Source organism: Mus pahari, chromosome 14 (genome assembly GCF_900095145.1).
Source record: "Mus pahari chromosome 14, PAHARI_EIJ_v1.1, whole genome shotgun sequence".
NCBI classification, from domain to species: Eukaryota; Metazoa; Chordata; class Mammalia; order Rodentia; family Muridae; genus Mus; species Mus pahari.
Genome location: NC_034603.1, coordinates 45,562,782 through 45,577,183, shown reverse-complemented (window position 1 = coordinate 45,577,183; position 14,402 = coordinate 45,562,782). Strand labels below are relative to the sequence as shown.

General features: G+C 54.3%; 1 protein-coding gene across 14 annotated transcripts in view; it reads right to left on the bottom strand.

Moving 5' to 3' along the window:
• Positions 1 to 14,402, bottom strand: part of Myo18a (myosin XVIIIA) — a 105,868-nt gene that overhangs the window by 15,835 nt on the left and 75,631 nt on the right. For all 14 annotated transcript variants that reach the window (XM_029546177.1, XM_029546178.1, XM_029546173.1 and 11 more), the window contains 15 exons: positions 13,103 to 13,168; positions 8,603 to 8,731; positions 7,805 to 7,948; positions 7,388 to 7,477; positions 7,138 to 7,257; positions 6,845 to 6,956; positions 6,182 to 6,309; positions 5,746 to 5,900; positions 4,068 to 4,191; positions 3,783 to 3,983; positions 3,126 to 3,236; positions 2,606 to 2,710; positions 2,176 to 2,322; positions 1,537 to 1,650; positions 116 to 232 (listed from right to left, as the gene is read on the bottom strand). In XM_029546177.1, the coding sequence (XP_029402037.1) occupies positions 116 to 232; positions 1,537 to 1,650; positions 2,176 to 2,322; positions 2,606 to 2,710; positions 3,126 to 3,236; positions 3,783 to 3,983; positions 4,068 to 4,191; positions 5,746 to 5,900; positions 6,182 to 6,309; positions 6,845 to 6,956; positions 7,138 to 7,257; positions 7,388 to 7,477; positions 7,805 to 7,948; positions 8,603 to 8,731; positions 13,103 to 13,168 (1,863 nt within the window). The remainder of the gene's footprint in view (positions 1 to 115; positions 233 to 1,536; positions 1,651 to 2,175; positions 2,323 to 2,605; positions 2,711 to 3,125; positions 3,237 to 3,782; positions 3,984 to 4,067; positions 4,192 to 5,745; positions 5,901 to 6,181; positions 6,310 to 6,844; positions 6,957 to 7,137; positions 7,258 to 7,387; positions 7,478 to 7,804; positions 7,949 to 8,602; positions 8,732 to 13,102; positions 13,169 to 14,402) is intronic.

The following is a 14,402-nucleotide window of genomic DNA, read 5'->3' as shown; positions in this document are numbered from 1 at the left end:
GGAGGAGGAGGAGGAGGAGGAGGAGGAGGAGTCGTCGTCATCGTCTAGCCAGGGATCTATGAGGTGGCTCAGGCCCCGAGGATGGTCACTGCTGATGTCATTCCTGGCAGGGTACCTGGGCCACAGCCGCCTTGTGCTTCTTCATCAGCTCATTCATGTCTTCCTGATCCTCTTCCAGCCGGTTTTGAATCTCGTTTTTCTCACGCTGAAGTCGACTCAGTTGCTCCTCCAGCTGGTCAGGGCAAGGGTAGATCAGAGGGCATCAGGCCTGCGTCTGCAGGCCCTGGGGCGGCAAGTCCAAACCTGTCCCACCCATCCCGCCTCTCCTTGGTGGGGAGATGGTGGAGTGGCATGTTGGAGTGGGTTCCAGAACCAGAGAAGCTACTTGATGGGTTCTGGGCAGTGAGATGTGGGACAGGCAGACCCTGGGGCTTCTAGGTGGTAATTGATAGCCGCTTTCTGGCAGTTCTTTCAAGGCTAATGAGAAGGTAGAAATTCTGCCTATAACAAATGACCCATCGTCCAGGTATATCAGCCCACATCAGCCCATAGGGAAGGACCTGTGAAGTTAGTGACACCCCCTGACTTAGATTTTGCTCTCCCTGGGGATGGTCCACTCTTGGGTCATTCGGCTCTCCCAGCCTGGGGGCGGGGAGGCGGGGGAAGAGACGGGTACCAGCAGCTTCAGGAAATGAACGAATCTATTAGCCTGTAATTCCAAACCAAAATGACTGCGTTGGCTCCTTCTCTGCCCTATCTATCTTGTTACTGGGCTGTGGGGAGCTGGGGAAGCCTCCGCCAAGAAATTTATTAACTCAGATTTAAATAAAATGGTAATTTTATAACAGCCTTTTTTAACAAAATTAAGGAATCTGAATTACTCACCTGGAAACTGCTGAGGAGCACAATGTCACAAGATAAATCAAGCCCGTGAGATTGGCATCTCTCGGCAGCAGGATGGGTAGTTAGGGGCCGTGCGTGAAGCCAACAGCTAAGCTCAGCCTCCTCCCCTACCCCACTCCTGGCCCAAGGAGGTACGGGTGGCCACATCCCAGGAGTGAATACTCAGCCCAATGGATGGATGGGCCGTGGGAGAGGTGGGGAATTAAAAGGGAGGCATTAAATAAAAGCTCTAATTAGCTGCGCTTGGGCTTGTCAGTGGGCTGGGCAGGGGGAGGGAAAGGAAGCCCAGCATCCCAGCCTCTTATCGGTGCTTCTGCTAATCTCGAGGCACCTGTTTACATCCCTCAGCCACATTAGCTGCCTTTATTTATGATTCCAGGGCCTGCGGCCAAGCTCCCAGAGGCAGGTGGTTAAACGGGGAGATGTGCACCCTGGCTGGCTCCCTCTTCTGCCAGCTCTCCCTCCTCTTAAGACTCCGCTCTGAGTTGGGAGAAAGCAGAGGACTGGGGTGGGAGAGGAGGGTGCTACCCTGCAGAAATCCCTGGCAGGAAAAGGCCGGTGTCGGGTGAAGACAGTCATGGTTCAAGTCTCCCTAGGCACCCGGGGCCCTGCCCTGTATACTCTGACCCTCACCGCTGTCTTGGCTTTGGCGATGTCATCAATCTGCAGGTGCAGGTCTTCCATCTCCACCTCCATCGCTTTCCGTGCCTTTACAGCTGCTGCACAGGTGAATTCCGACTCTTCCAGCTGGACACAAGCCACCCCCACCCAGGGGAGAAACATCAGCCATGCTATGGGGCACAAGGGCTGTGCAGGGCACTGGCTCACAAGGGAGGAGGGGCTCAGATACTCTCCCTGCCCTCCTCTGCCTCTCCCTGCCCTCCTCTCCCTCTCCCTGCCCTCCTCTGCCTCTCCCTGCCCTCCTCTCCCTCTCCCTACCCTCCTCTGCCTCTCCCTGCCCTCCTCAGCCTCCTCCTCCCCCTCCTTGCTCCAACTCTTCTTTCTTCTTGAATGTCAGTCTAAGAACCACAGCTGTGCTGCGGTGCATATACTGTTCTCTCCTTCAGTGGGCACGAGGCCCCTCCACACCACTCTAGGAACTGGCAGCCATGCTGTAGGGCATACACAGACCCTAGGGAACCTGACTGCTCTTAGTGGCTTGTCCAGACATTTTCTCGAGGACTTAAGAGCCAGCAAGCCGTAGAGAAGGTAATTGAACAAATGAATGTCCTGGCTACCCCTGGAACCAGTGGATTCAACCCGGCAAGGTACCTGGTTCTTCAGCTGGGCAATCTCCCTCTTGCTGGGGGCATTGTTCTTTAAGTGGTCCAGCATGATCTGGGCATCTGCCAGCAGCGCTTTGGTGCGCTTCAGGTCTTTCCGTAACCGCTTCTCTGATTCAAAGTCCCGCTGGTTCACCTGGGGGACACCACCCGGGAAGGCACTGAACTCCACCATTGGACTCCCTTGAGTCCTTCCCGAGCTGGCTGCTAACTTTATCCATCCTCACATCCTCTGACATGAGCAAGGATGCTCTCCTGGGTATAACAGGATTGTACTGCCTAGCGAGAAAGGCCTGGGCGATGGACCCTGGTCAACCCCACAATGTGGTACCTGCAGCAGAGCACCACCCCATCCTCAGCCTTCTGTCCCCAGGATCCCCAGTCTTGGGCCAGTGGAGCAGGTAGGGGTCCCCACGTACTTGGTCACTGAGTGTGGAGAGCTTGCTCTCCAGCTCCCGTTTCTCCCGTAGCGCCTTCTGCTTGTCTTCATACTCCTCCTCGAGCTGCACTTCCATCTGTTTTAACTGCAGAGTCACAGGGACAGGGGCTCATTGTCCCTTCCCATGCACGCTGAGCAACGTCTCATCCCAGAACAATGGGCCAGGGATGAGTGTGAGTAACCTGAGGTGCAGTTGCTGGATGGGGACAGCAGGCCACAAGCCACTAGAGCCACCATAGACTCCGTACAGAGTAGGGAGTGTGGGGACCCATTCAGTGAGGCTGGCTGACACAACCGGTGAGGAGCGGCTGTTCTTTAAGCTTTTCTACAGACTGAAAGGCACACCCCAGGTCAGACCTGAGTCCTAAGAGAGGACTTACTGGTCCAGAATAGCAGTATATTACCAGGGGGCTAAGGTACAAAAACAAAGCCCCTCACTGTAAAGCGGCGAGAAAGAGCAGGTCTGTGTACCAGCCAGCCCAGGAGCTGAGATGCCATACCTTCTTCTGACAAGACTGCCGGGCCTCTTCCACCTCCTCGTCCCGACTCTCCATCTCCTTGGAATGGGTCTGTCTCATTCTCTCCATCTCCATCTCCAGACGCAGCTTGGCCTGGGGGTTGTGAGTCAGGACAAGGTTCCTTTCCCAACAGGGCCCTGTCTGAGGTGCACGGATCCCACCCCAGTTCTCTTTGCCTGCTCTGCCCTGCCCCTGGCAGCCAGCTTCTCCATGGATGCTGTAGCGTGCCTCCTTCCTAAATGCCTGGCCCAGGCTCGGAGGAGGCTGGAGGGGAGGTGAACTCGAAGGTTTCCCTCCCTGAGCAGGTCCCCCTGAACTGACTTGGCTGTTCAGTCACCTGCGCTATGGGCTCCTGGCCCTCTGGCTGCGTTATCCTCTCTTTCCTTTCTCTCTGGATCCAACCAGGATCTGATTTTGTGAAAAGCTCTATGATGGCTTAACCTTCTTCACCCTGTGGCTGGCACAGACCAAGTACTCATGCATTGTATGAACAGGTGAATGCGTGATTGAGAAAATGAATGAATGAATGAATGAATGAATGAATGAATGTGGACCTTGCCCTTCCCTGGTCTGTGTTAATGGTGAGGGTGGCGACACCTCCTGCTGTGCCTCCTCCCTCCCTTGGCCAACCCCTGGTACCTGCTCCAGCATCTGTATACTCCCAGCCTGCTCATCCAGCTCCTCTTCCTGATCCTTGACCTTGGCCTCCAAGTCCCGGAGCTGCTTCTTGACCTTGGCCAGAGAAGCCTCATCCTTAGACTCTTGAGAAGAAATGTCCTGAAGCTCAGCCTCCAAGGAAACCACCTTCTGGGTAAACCCTGCGATGTCCAAGTCTTTTTCCTAGAGAGAGGGAAGGTGAAGTTGACACTGGGCTGTCCCCAGGTCTTGGAGGAGATGGAGAAGGAAGCAGGTCAGCCTTGGTACCTCCATCTGCTGCTTCAAGCTGAAAGCCTCGGCCAGGAGTGTGTCCTTCTCCCGCTGGAGTTTCTCCCTCTGCAGCTTCTCCCGCTGCGTCTCCTCGTGTGCCTGGGAAAGCTCACTGTCGAACCTGTGTGAGAGCACGGTGGCCTCACCAGAAGGACAGAGTCTAGGTCCCCAGTGCTCGCTCGGCAACTGTCAGGAAGTGGTGCCATATACGGGGACAAGACACGGACATGGCTGGGGTGGGTGAGGGGAGCGGCTCACGCGGTTATAACTTGGGGCCCTGCTGACATGGAATTGGACTCCAAGGCGGACAGGTCAGACTACTTGAGGCCCTGTTGAACTCTCTGTGCTTCATCAAGTGGGTGTGAGAGGGTCCCACACACTGGTTCTGGCCAACCCTTGCCTCAGGAGACAAATCTCTACATTCCCCAACCGATCCAAAAGTAAGGTGCCGGGGCGAGACAGTGCCAGCAGGGTGAGTAGAAATGATGTTCTGTGTGTACAACTCACTCTGTATACAACTCAGCAATGTCAGGTACAGCCGCTGCTTCTGACATCGGCCTCTGGCCAGTACCACGCACCTCAGCAGTACCAGAGTCACCGCCAGGGTACCCCATGCCGGGCCGCCCCTTAACTCCTCTACTTCCCTTCCTTCCACCTCCTGCCCAGTGACTCTAGATCTCGGAGCAAGCTGCCTGCCAAAATCCCTCTCACACCTTCCCTGCATAGCTAATCAGGTTCCTGTGGAAATTCCACAGCCCCCTCCCCATCCTGCAGCAGACTAAAGGTAAGAAAACACCGGGTAGCTGAAACCTAATAAGTCGCCCAGCGGGGGGGAGTGGGGATGCATTGACATGGTAACTAGGCCAAGCTGGCACCATTATTGGGGTGCTCATGAAGGAGGGGTTCCTGCTCAGAATGCCAGTCTTTAGGTAAAGGGACACAGTGGGGTTAAAGAATGAGGGAAATGGACTGCCTGGCTGTCCTGGAGGGGACAGAACAACCTTCCGAGCCCCCTTGTTCTCCTCAGAGTCACAGGAAGCAGTTCCACAAGCAATGTGACAGGGAGTTGGGGACATGTAAGGTGATCCATTACTGGGAGAAGTGGGGGCTCTGCTCTGCCCCTCTCACTCCCAGGGTCACGGGGTGAGGTTACCCTTCACAAAGGTAATTGGTGCTATTACAGAAGCTGGCAGAGGGAGACAGGCACTGTTCCCGCTCCCTAGGGCACCCCACTGTTCCCAGGGTGTGTGGGCTCCTCACGATGCTAATAAAAGCGTCCCATCCCATCCCCAGCCAGGGAAATTAATTTAGATTGGATTTTCTCCTATGAGGGTTGCCCCCCTCCTCTGTGCCATTACCATAATGAGATGGAAGTGGCACGGTAGTTTAATGACATTAGTCAGGAGAGTGTGTTATGTAGTGGAGGGAAGTGAGAGCGACTCGGGCAGGGCAGGGTGGGGGCAGGGCCAGGGGCCGGGACCCAGTGGTTCTGGACTTGGTAAAGCTCACTTTGAGTGGAACACGCGTGAACAGAGGCCTAAATGGCCTTCCAAGTAGACACTGAGGAGAGAGCCTGTTTCGTGTCACAGCATGGATGACCATGCAGGTGAGGCTTTTGGCCCAGTGCTGGTCCTGTGGCTCGAAGGCTCTGAGGGCTCAGGGAGGGGCCACCCACCTCCTCTGCTTCTTCTCCAGCTCATGGTTCCGGACCTGCTGGCCCTCCAGGTGCAGCTTGGTGTCCTGCAGCTCAGCTGTGAGCCGTTGGCACTTCTTCTTGAGCTGCTGCAGTGCCCGCTGGCTCTCATCACTATCTGCTTGCAGGTCCCCAAGCTAGAGGAAGAGGAAGTGTGCGAGGTCAGCAGGTGCCGAGGGGTCCGGGGTGCAGGGGGAGACAGGGGGCACGGGGCGAGACAGGAATGCAGGGTGAGACGGGGACATCTTCAGAACCCAAGATGTGATACCCACACAGTGGTTCCTAGTTGCCCCTCAGGACCGGCTAACACACTACTTCCCTGTCCCACTCAGGGTCTGCCTGCCTCTGGCTTGTTTGCCAATAGACATGGCACTGAGCCCCAGCCTCAGCACAGGCTGCGGTTCCCTGCCAGCCTCACCCGCCTCTCCAGCTGCCTCCTGCTCTGCTGCTCCACCTCCATCTTGTCTTCCAGCTCCTGCTGGAGCCGCTTCTTGGTGAAGTCCACCTCCCGAACAGCTCGCTCGTACTTCAGCCTCCACTCTCCCCCTGCAGGGTGGGGGCAGACAGCTCCTGATTTGTTGAGGGTCCACAGGAAGGGGCAGGGGAGACAGCCAGAAGGATGTAGGGAAGTTTCTGGAACAATGGCTAGAAGGAGCCACTACAAGGGGAAACCCTAGAGAGGGTGACAGGGACACCTATGCAACCTTCTCCCTGGAGGCCTCCAAGACTGTGGCCCTTGTTATTACTGTAGTGGTTCAACCCATTTGTTTCCAGCACCTTGGCATCGTGGTTTTGAGGTCTTTGTCTGCTTGGCTTTTGAGACAAGATCTCATGTATCCCAGTCCATCCTTGAGTTTATTAGGTAGTCGATGACCTTGAACTCAGTCACCTGGGATTGCAAGCACGTAATCCCATGCCTGGTTTGAGCAACTCTACTTTCTCATCTATTTACTATTCTTTGGTACTAAAACAGCTTGGAGAGGAGAGACAAGGCTAGACAGGGTGTGTGATTACCCAGGGATGGGCAAACACCAGGGCGTGCCATTCAGGCCTCTGCCTCCCTCCTCCACTCCACACGCACCTGCATCATCATCATCCACCTCCCCGTTGATCTCGGCTGCCCGAATGAGCCGGGCCTCCATCACTTCCATCTCCATCACCTCCATCTGCTTCTTCAGTGCGTCATACTGGGTCTGAAGGAGATAGCCTGTCAGCTTTGCCAGTCCTCCCCTGGCTTGTCCTACCCAGTGTCCTAAACCAGAGGCCACACGCTTACCCCAGGTAGACAGAGATGCCGAGCTAGCAGAGGAGGTGCTTTGGGAGGGGAAGCAGAGTGTGGCGGTTACTAGCCTGCGGTCTTCACCCCGCTCTCACCTGTAGCTCTTTCATCTCCTTCTCGGTTCGGAGCCTCTCCGCTGTCTCTGCGTCCAGCAGCTGGGAGGCGGACTCTCCCGTGTTGCGTTCATCAGTCAGCTCCGATGTCAGCTCTGAGATCTGGGGTTGGGGGAGGGAGGGTCACGGGTTGAAGTGACTGCCTCACTCAGCCAGAACTCCCGGGCTCATGGGCCAGGGCCGGGTGCTTTGGGACAGTGGGACAGTCTGTCTGGTGACTGGACTCACTCACCCGGGTCTCCAGCCGGTCGCTGCTGAGCCGGAGCTCGTTCCTCTCCTTCTCCACCTTCTCAAGCTTGCTCCGAAGCTGCTGGATCTCCTCCTGCGGGGAGCAAACGAGGTGCCATAAGGGGTCAAGACCCAGGTCCATCCCTGAGGACACAAAGGGGAGGCACACCCACCACAGGGGAGCCTCCTGGGACTCCTGACCCTAGACCCTTCTCCATAAGCATGGGATGCCTGCCATTCTATCCTAAGCAGCTATTTAGGGCCCAGACAGCACTCCAGGGGGAGGTCTGCTTGATGGGTATACTTCAAAGACACCATCTTACATCTGATCCTAAGAGCTCCCTAGCCCAAGACAGACCAGCAAGACCCTCGGATACTTGGAGTTCCTCCCAGGACCCAGCCGGCTCTGGAGATCACCCACGTCTTTGTTTCGGATCTGCTCCTCTGACAGCTGCACTTGGATGAGGGGCCGCACGGTGGTAAAGAGCTTCCACCAGGGCCAGTCCTTCACGCCCTTGTTCTTCTTGATGTTCTTCTGCACACAGCGAATGGCTAGGTCCTGGATCTGCAGTTGAGTTTGCCACACGATGGATTGTGAGTTCCCCTGGCCAAGCCACTTCCTACCACCCACACAGCCCCTGGGTGGGCTCCCCAGAACCCTCAACCCAGAACCAGACCCTTTTCATGCCCACCTTGGCTCCCACATTCCCTCACCCCTCTGAGGGTGGGCGGGCCCGGGAGCGGTGCGCGGGACACTCACTCACGTCCCACTGTCATTAGGAATAATTTCATCTGCTTTATTTGCTGCCTGATTATTTCCAGCACCCTGGCCTAGCTGTGCTATAAAACCTAATCTTGCTGAAACACAAGAGGCGGCAGTGCTGGCTGTTTTATGGACTTGCTAATAAGAAAAGGAGTCGCTGACACAGCTCCTTAATCTTCATAGAGCAGCCCATGAACCAGAGCCCACCTTTGCCTGGGCCCTGCTTCCCTCCCCCCACTCCCACTACACGGTACCCTGGCTGGGGCACAGGCCCACACTACTCGGCACTCAAGCTCGCTTCCCACTCTGGCCCAGACATTGGCCCAGACATGGTGCTCTTGGGAAGTTCCACCTCCATCTCAGATGAAGATAACTGCTTGGCCTCCCTGGCATGTACCCTGCATGCCCTCCCTCAGGTCCTCTGCCATCTGGGCTGAGGCATCCCTAGATCAGCACCTTCCTCTTCTTGAAGTGCTGGCGGGCAAGGTAGCCCCTGCAGGCCGCCTGGAACAGTGTCAGGTGCCTGCTGGTCTGCTCGTCTCGTTGTTCTTCCAACCGTGCCAACGTGCCTGCCCGGAAGAACACCTGTCGGGGAAGCAGTCTGGTAAAAGCGGGAGACCAGGCTGGGGCAGCAAAGAGACAAGAGGAGGCGCCAGGGGGACAGGCAGCTGGCACAGGGAACCAGCAGCCTAGGGAGTGTGGACCCTGGTTCAAGAACAGCCCGAGAGGAGGGGAGGTGCTCTGGCAGAGCTGCAGGGGAAGGGCCAGGCCTAGGTGGAAGCAAAGAGAAGCACACAGAGAGAAGACACCAGGCCAAGGAGCAGGAAGCCCTCGCTGGCCAGACAAGGAAGGGAGGCCCTTCAGCTATATCTGCGATCCTGTCACTGTGCTGGGTGGCATGGCAGGCGCCAGGGCCCAAGCACAGCTCCAGCCACCAGGCATCGGGTGAAGAGTGAGGTGATGTGTTTGGGTGTGAGAGGAAGGTCTAAGATCTGCATGTGGGGGAAAAACCAAGGTGGGGTGGGGCTTCTGCCTGTCCACCCTCCTGCTCAGCTTCATTCCAGCCTCCTCCTCTTTCATGTCACTGCCCCGCCCCTGCCCCCAGGTTCCATGCTCTCATGAGGGAGCTGGTGAGGTGGGTGTGAATGGGCCCCAGCAAGGGACCAGTCATACAGGTTTGGGGGCTGGAAGACAGATGTGTAGATGTGTAGGGAACCTGCTGGGCGCCCTCCACCCAGCTGTTTCTCTCTCTCTCTCTCTCTCTCTCTCTCTCTCTCTCTCTCTCTCTCTCTCTCCTGCCCTGAGCAGTGGCCTTATAGGTGAAGGGAGCAGGGAGATGGTGTCTCTGGCATCCTTGACAAGGCAAAGGGGCACTAAGTATACACCCACCCTCACCTGGGACATCTCCCTCGTAGGGCCAGTGAGATGGCTAAGCTGCCAAGCTTGACAACCTGACTTTGATCCCCCAGACCCACACAGTAGATGGAGATAACGGACTATCCCAAGTTATCCTGACCACCACATGTGTACTGTGGCATGCGCATATCCATAAACAAACAAAACGAATAGGTAAATAAATGGTATGATTAAGCCGGGTGTGGTGGCGCACGCCTTTAATCCCAGCACTCGGGAGGCAGAGGCAGGCGGATTTCTGAGTTCGAGGCCAGCCTGGTCTACAAAGTGAGTTCCAGGACGGCAAGGGCTATACAGAGAAACCCTGACTGAAAAAAAAAAAAAAAAAAAAAAAAAAAAAAAAAAAAAAGTATGATTAACAAATATAATATAATTTATCTTTAAAAAGAAAGACAGGCTGGAGAGGTGGCTCAGCAGTTGAGAGAACTATGTGCTCTTTAGGAAGACCTGACTTTGGTTCGAAGCACCCACCTCAGGTGGCTCACAATTACTTTTTAACTCTAGTTCCAGGGGATCCGATGCTCTCTTCTGGCCTCTGTGTGGACCTTCATATACACAGCATATACCCACATGCATATGTGCACATACAAGCAATAAGTCTTAAAGAAAGAAAGAGAAAGGAATTCCCTTCTGCTGGTCAGTGTTGGGAAACCAAAAAGAATGCAGGTAATGTCAAGTCCTCATAGGGGAAGGATACTAGAGTCTCCTTCAGGAAAGAAGGCAGGAGAAAGAGCCTGAACCTGGTCAGGACACAGCATCTCGTGACCTCACAGAAGCCTCGTCCTCTAAGACCAACTCCACGTTTGTGATACTGTCCCAAATCCCACAGGCTGGCGAAGTGAGATTCCACAGACAGCTTAAGTCTGACTCATACCTCAGTTTCTGGTAACATATACGTGAGCCTCTAAGGGGAGCATAGGCAGTTTGCTCCTAGGCCAAGCGAATATGTTTGGTTAAAAAAACAGGGAAAAGGAGTGTGCACACAGAGAGCTGGAATGGCTCAGAAACACAATGAGAAATAATGCTTTAAAGGCTACAGACACAAGTCTCAAATCTCTTCAACGTCTGTTTTTGAGGGGAGTTAAGGAGATGGCTTGCCCTGTTAAATGCCTGTTATAGAAGCAAAACGAACTAAGTTCAGGCACCCAGCATCCAGATAAAAGTCAGGCGTGGTATCATTTGTCTGTAATCCTAGTCCTGGGGACTGGGTAAGGCACAGAGAGGGTAGTCCTGGAGTGTGCTGGCAGTCCTGCCCAGCCAGTCAGTGAATTCCCTATTCAGTAAGAGACCCTGTTTCAAAAAACTTTAGACTGACAGGGCTGGGAGATGGCTCAGTGACTTGTCGTTTGCCACCAAACCCGAGGTACTGAGTTAGAGCCACAGTGTCAACGTGGTAGACAGGAGAATGAACTTCTACAAGCTGTCCTCTAACACATGGATGCTCATACACCCTCCAACTCTCTCTAAATAAATAAATGTAACAAAGGTAATAATAACAAACAAGGTGAAGAACCAGGGAGAAACACCAGATTCAACCCCTGGCCTCTATTCTATAGCACCCACTACAAGCACGTATGCATGAACGCACACTTACACACAGAGAAAAACAATTAGGGAAAGGCTCTCATCATCACCTTCCTTGAGTACACATTAATGCAGATTTTACAGTGTCAGGAGGCTCTGAGACTCCCAAAATCTTAGCCTGACCTTTCAGGGACCAGTGGCCCCTAATGAAGCCACTCCACTGAAGCATTCCGACAGACACCCAGTCCTCGATCACCGGCCAGTGCTAAGTACAGCCTGCAAAGCTAAAACAACCTGTCTCAAAGCAAACACCCAGCCTTGAGCCCTCTTCCCCTGAGTGCCAGGGCCCCTGTGGCTCACCTGCCTCAGCTTGGTACCGGGGAGGACTCAGGACAGCTGAGGCTCTAAGATGTAGCCAGAAGAAGAACAACCTGTACAGGCCTGTTCCGGCCTGAGATGTGTCTGGGAAACTGGGAACTGGCTTGGAGGAGTGCCACTCCCAGTACCAGCCTGCAGCGGTCCAGCCGGCTAGAGGGGAACCTGGGTGTGAGCTAACCCGAGAGCTGCTGTAAAGCTGAAGGAATGGTTTGGACTGCAGGTAGCCCAGCTGGCCATCTCTGAGTCTCAGAAAAGGTGTGTGTGTGTGTGTCTGTCTGTCTGTCTATGTCTGTGTGTCTGTATGTATGCCTGCGCATATGAGTGTGTGTATATCTGTGTGTCTTCTCTGTGTGTATAAGGTGTCTGTGTGCGTGTCTATGTCTCTGTGTATGTGTGAATTTGTGTGTATGTGAGTGTCTCTGACTGTGTCTTTCAGTGTGTGTGTGTATATGTGTGTGTGTATTTTTCTATCTCTGTGTGTGTATGTATATCTGTGTGTATGAGTGCGTGTATGTCTGTATGTGAATGTGTGTGTATATAAGTGTGTGTCTCTGTGCGTGTGTATGTATGTGTATGTGTCTGTTTTTCTGTCTGTGTGTGTATGAATGTGTATATATGTAAGTGTGTTTCTCTGTGTGTCTGTCTCTGTGTATGTGAATGTAGTGGAGGGCTACCAGAGAGAAAGGAAGGGAGCCAGATGTTATAGACAAAGCAGAGACCAGAGCAGATAAATAACACCAAAGGGGTGGGAACAAACACACAATATGGAGAGGAAGGAAAAACAGAACCAGAAAGCAACAAACAGAAGGGGCCGTGAAGACTCAACAGAGCAGAGAGAGCTAAGGGCTCCAGGCACTGAGATGAGAAGACACGGTGAGAGTCAGGAAACACTGACGGAGGACAGACGACAAGGAACATGGTGCCTCTTCTGTCCCCCTCACACTGCAAGAGGCCCTGCGACCAGGGACCCTTTCCTCTGCTGACAGAACACTGTATCAGTGGCTCTCTCTGCTACCCTGCCCTTGCACCATGCTAGTCCCCCGAGCACATTCAAGAACGATTCCTATCCAAGCTTTCCAGCCAGAGGAGAGGTGGGCAGGGCTCCCTGCCTGTAGGAAGCCTGCTCAGCTGGCCTTTAGTGTAGGCCCAAGGTCAGCAGTGCCTGCTTTTTATGCTACACATTCCATCTGGATGAGGAATGTGGCCTGTGGGCAGGTGGTGGCCCAGCTCACCATGTCCTTGCTTGCTCTTACAGACCCTGGTAACATTCTGGAACAGTCTTCCTACTACCTCTGGCCTTCCCAGCCCCCTCCCTTCAAGTCCAGCCCTTCTGTTTCCCACTCCCCTGGTGGGCCTCAGGCCAAGTTCAGAGCCCTGTTCCAACAGAGGTTTCCCAGTCTAGAATCACTTAACTATCTCGGGAAGAAAGTGGTTTGCTGAAACTGGAACATCTACACCCTGGCTTCTGGCCGAAGAAAAGACAGTTCCTGAGAGGCCAGTGGGGAGCTGGGGAGCAAGACTTAGAAGGGACACAGGGAGATTTCAAGGTCCAACAAAGCAGCAGAACAGAAAGGAGGTCCCCCACCATCTGCCTAGGCCACCAGGGAGCAAACACCTGGCTGCCCCCTGTGGGCGACTTACCCGGCTCAGGCCCAGACAGCAGCTGCTCTTTTCCAGGTCCAGGGACTCCAGCAGCTCCTCCACAGCCTGAGGAGAGAGGTTGCCATTAGGCCTGCACCAGCTCTTGTCATCTCCATTCACTTAGCTCCACCCCCCTTGTCCCTCATTTCTTCCACAAGCCCCTCAGGTAGGTTTCCATGGTGTCTGCTACTATGTCCACTCTGGGGACCAGAGGTGGCTAGAAGAGGAACAAATTGTGTTGCTGGGAAGCAAAACAAGTAGACCACATCAAAGCAAAAGGCATGGCAGCCAGTCGGGAGTGGAACCAGTCAGGAGTGGACCAGTCAGGAGTGGAAGTCAGTCAGGAGTGGAAGACAGTCAGGAGTGGGAGCCAGAGGAGTGCAGCTTGGCCTGAGAAGCTAACTACCGGATAGAAAGGAACATTTGGAGCAGTGATTCCAACTTGAGCAAAGGTTGGGTGGGGATCACAAGATAAGAGTATATGTCGTAAGAGTGAGGGGTGGGCGGGGATTAAGTGCTCCAAGAGAAGTCGGCAGCAATCAAGGTGTGGGGAGCCCTGTGTGCCTGGGAACTCAGCTTTGTTCTCTCAGGAAGGGATAGAGTTGGAGTTGAAGAGGTCACTCACCAAGGTATGGGATGTATGAAGAACAGGCTTGAGAGGCAGGAGAATGAGAGGTCTGAGCATGCTCAGTTTGGGGAAAGAGCCATCCCGGGCAGTGAGATGGCCATGTACGCCTGGAGTGCAGGAGAGAGGTCCCCGCTGCGCCGCAGCACTGATTGGAGATCATCAATATATATGTAGTAAGAGAAGTGATGGGCATGAACAAGGCTGTCCAGGAAGAGGGGGCGGAATGAACAATAGCGCCACCATGGCAGACTGAGGAGTGAGGACTTTGCTGAAGCAGAAGCCTCCAGGGGGCGTGCCAAGAGCAGGGAATGGTGAGCTAGGCATGGCGGCAGAGAAGGAAACACGTGGAAGCTGGAGGCAGATGGGTCTCTGTGAGTTCCAGTGTAGCCTGATCTACATAGTGATTTCTAGGCGACTCTGGACTACATAGTGAGACTCTGTCCCCAGCCCCCCCAAAAAAGGTGTGGGGGTGGGCCAGGTATGTGTGGGGGGGGTGTTACCCAGCAGCAACATGGTGGCTGACAACCATCTATAGTGAGATCTGGCACCCTCTTCTGGCCTTCAGACATACATGCAGGCAGAACGCTCAATACACACACACACACACACACACACACACACACACACACACACACACACACACACAATATATATATATATATATATATATAT